General features: G+C 40.4%; 1 protein-coding gene across 3 annotated transcripts in view; it reads left to right on the top strand.

Annotated features, from left to right (window-relative positions):
• The first annotated feature begins 495 nt into the window (after positions 1–495).
• LOC101846159 (cytochrome P450 4A24) overlaps positions 496–2282 on the top strand; it is a 22144-nt gene continuing 20357 nt past the window's right edge. Inside the window, exons 1-2 of one of the 3 annotated variants that reach the window (XM_035971768.1) lie at positions 496–664; positions 1706–1926. In XM_035971768.1, the coding sequence (XP_035827661.1) occupies positions 1747–1926 (180 nt within the window). In that variant the 5' untranslated portion in view covers positions 496–664; positions 1706–1746. Of the gene's footprint in view, positions 665–1032; positions 1181–1411; positions 1567–1705; positions 1927–2282 lie in introns of those variants that run through there. The other 2 variants (XM_035971769.1, XM_005105917.3) reach the window with 2 other exon arrangements.

Genomic DNA, 2282 nt, shown 5'->3' with positions numbered 1-2282 from the left:
CTGCTGCTGCTGCTGCTGCTGCTGCTGCTGCTGCTGTTGTTGTTGTCGTTGTCTGAAAAAGCACACGATGGATGGGGCCAAAAAGAGGGTGTCCCAGCTTAATGAAGGTGTTGACGTTGTATCCACCTTCTATGGTTCAATAGAGACTCTTATCAATTGGATTCATAATAGTAGGCCTATAACCTTATATAGTGAGTGGGTACGGGAGATAGTTGGAAGGTCATTTTCTCTCACTCTTCGGATTCTTTTAGTTGATCTGTCTTGTTTTTTCTTTTCATTAAATACATGTTACTGTTAGGCCAAGGCTACTAGTACGCATGTATATCGGTGTGTTCCATTGTTAATTCAAAGTGGAAAAAAACAACAACTACGAGTTCATTTTGTGTGTATTTTGTAAAGAGCCTTGCGGAGATGAATATACTTATATATCACAACCTTGCATTGTTTGCATCTCGAGAGCCTTATAGTAGCAGTGGGCATCCCACTTCCCGTTTACCACACAGCTGACTCAGCGTGTCCGTGTTACCTTCTCTGTCTCTACTGATCCTTGTTATCGTGGAGAATTCGTTGTGACGTTGTGCCCAAAGTATTAAGCTACGGAGTTATCTTTGACGAGCTCGTCAGTTGTGTTCACTTATGATCTACTTTACTGTCCATTTTAAAGGTGAAAAGATCTTGTTAGATTATCTTATTGTCAATTGTTGGTGTCATTATTAGCATTATTATTTTTTATTTAAGTTTAATACATAATACGTTGTGAAATTGTGATAGGGTTGTGTGTATCCCTGGTGCAAACCTGAATTGGTTCGAGCCTATAGATCTACGTTCTTGCTTTGAGCGTCAAGGTTCGAGCCTTTTTATTTATAAAGTATTAGTAACGTGTTTTTATAGATGTCACTCTCAAACCCGTGCAGAGCCATTGTTCCCTCATACGCAAACACTCAAAAGCGCTTTGCCAAGCATTTACAAGTGAGTAAGATTGAGGTGTTTTTTTTAAAGACGTACGCTTTTACAAATTATTAATAATGTAATGAGGAAATGGCAGAGAGGTTGGGAAAGGGTGAAATGGGGGGGGGGGAAAGAAATAGAAATTTAAACTGCCAAAACTGGCATCAACGAACATAATTAAAACAGCGAGAAGTCCTATTAACTCTTTGACGTCACACATTCTTGTTTCTCGGTAACAATAATTACAAAGATTCTTCAATAATGTTTTCTTATTACTGAAACCTTAAAAAGACAGACAACACCATGCATGCTATTAGATATACACATTTAAATGTGTGTTTCTGATTTGTGTATGATGATACCAATATATGTCAAAACTGAAAAAATTGACTTTGTTGGTCTATTCACGGACATAGTGTTATGTGTTATGTGTCCCCCCCCCCTACCTGACTACTAAAGAGTTAAACTCTCTGGCATTATTTCGCTGTTCGGTTTCCTGTTCAACTGTTAAGCCGACTGCCGACTGCCCAACCACCCTTCTCCCGTAGTCCGTAGCCTGCTTGTCCGCAGCATTCAAGCGTTTGGCAACACTTGAGTTTGAGTTCTCTACAAAACGTGGTAGGCCTATTTTTTTATCAACTTCAACCCCTGCTTGTTGCTATCAGATCAAGGACGTTGACAAAGATGAACCAACAAGGATACTAATTAGTACTAGATATCTAGATCTATGTTAAACCTTACATTTTGTATGTTGCAGGTTGTTTATTTTGAGGGAAAAGGACATCTGTGACATCAACCATGGCCTTGGAAAGCATCTTGCTAAATGACCAAGTGTTCAGGATGGTGTGCATTGGTCTGATCTCCCTTCTCCTGGTCACCATGGTGCCACGGATCTTCCAGTTCCTCAAGTTGTTCCGGAAATTTCAGAGCTTTCCAGGGGATCCTAACTACTCTCTAATTTTTGGGAATCTTCACAAGGTGAGCATCATGAAATAATTTTCTGTGTCCTTTCTCGTGCTGCTGATATACATGACAATCTAGGCTTTTGTCTGGTGGTTTGTGTAGTTCTGTAGAACATAATTGCCTTCCGACCTGCAAGTGACACCTCGTGGATCAATTCTTGCTCACTATGCCATTATAATGTATGGCTTTGACTCATGCTGATAACTGAAATGTAACTGTGAAGCAGAGCCTGCTTTTATGAGACTGCAGAGGAAACTGATGTGGAGCTCAGGACAGCAGTTTAGGTCACTGCAGATGCAGGGGGTTTTTTTTGGCCGGCACTATTTCTCCGAACGTTCGGGAAAATAAAGCTGGGCACTATTTCTCCGAAC

Source organism: Aplysia californica, unplaced genomic scaffold (assembly GCF_000002075.1).
Source record: "Aplysia californica isolate F4 #8 unplaced genomic scaffold, AplCal3.0 scaffold00501, whole genome shotgun sequence".
NCBI lineage: Eukaryota > Metazoa > Mollusca > Gastropoda > Aplysiida > Aplysiidae > Aplysia > Aplysia californica.
This window is presented reverse-complemented; position numbering and strand designations above follow the sequence as displayed.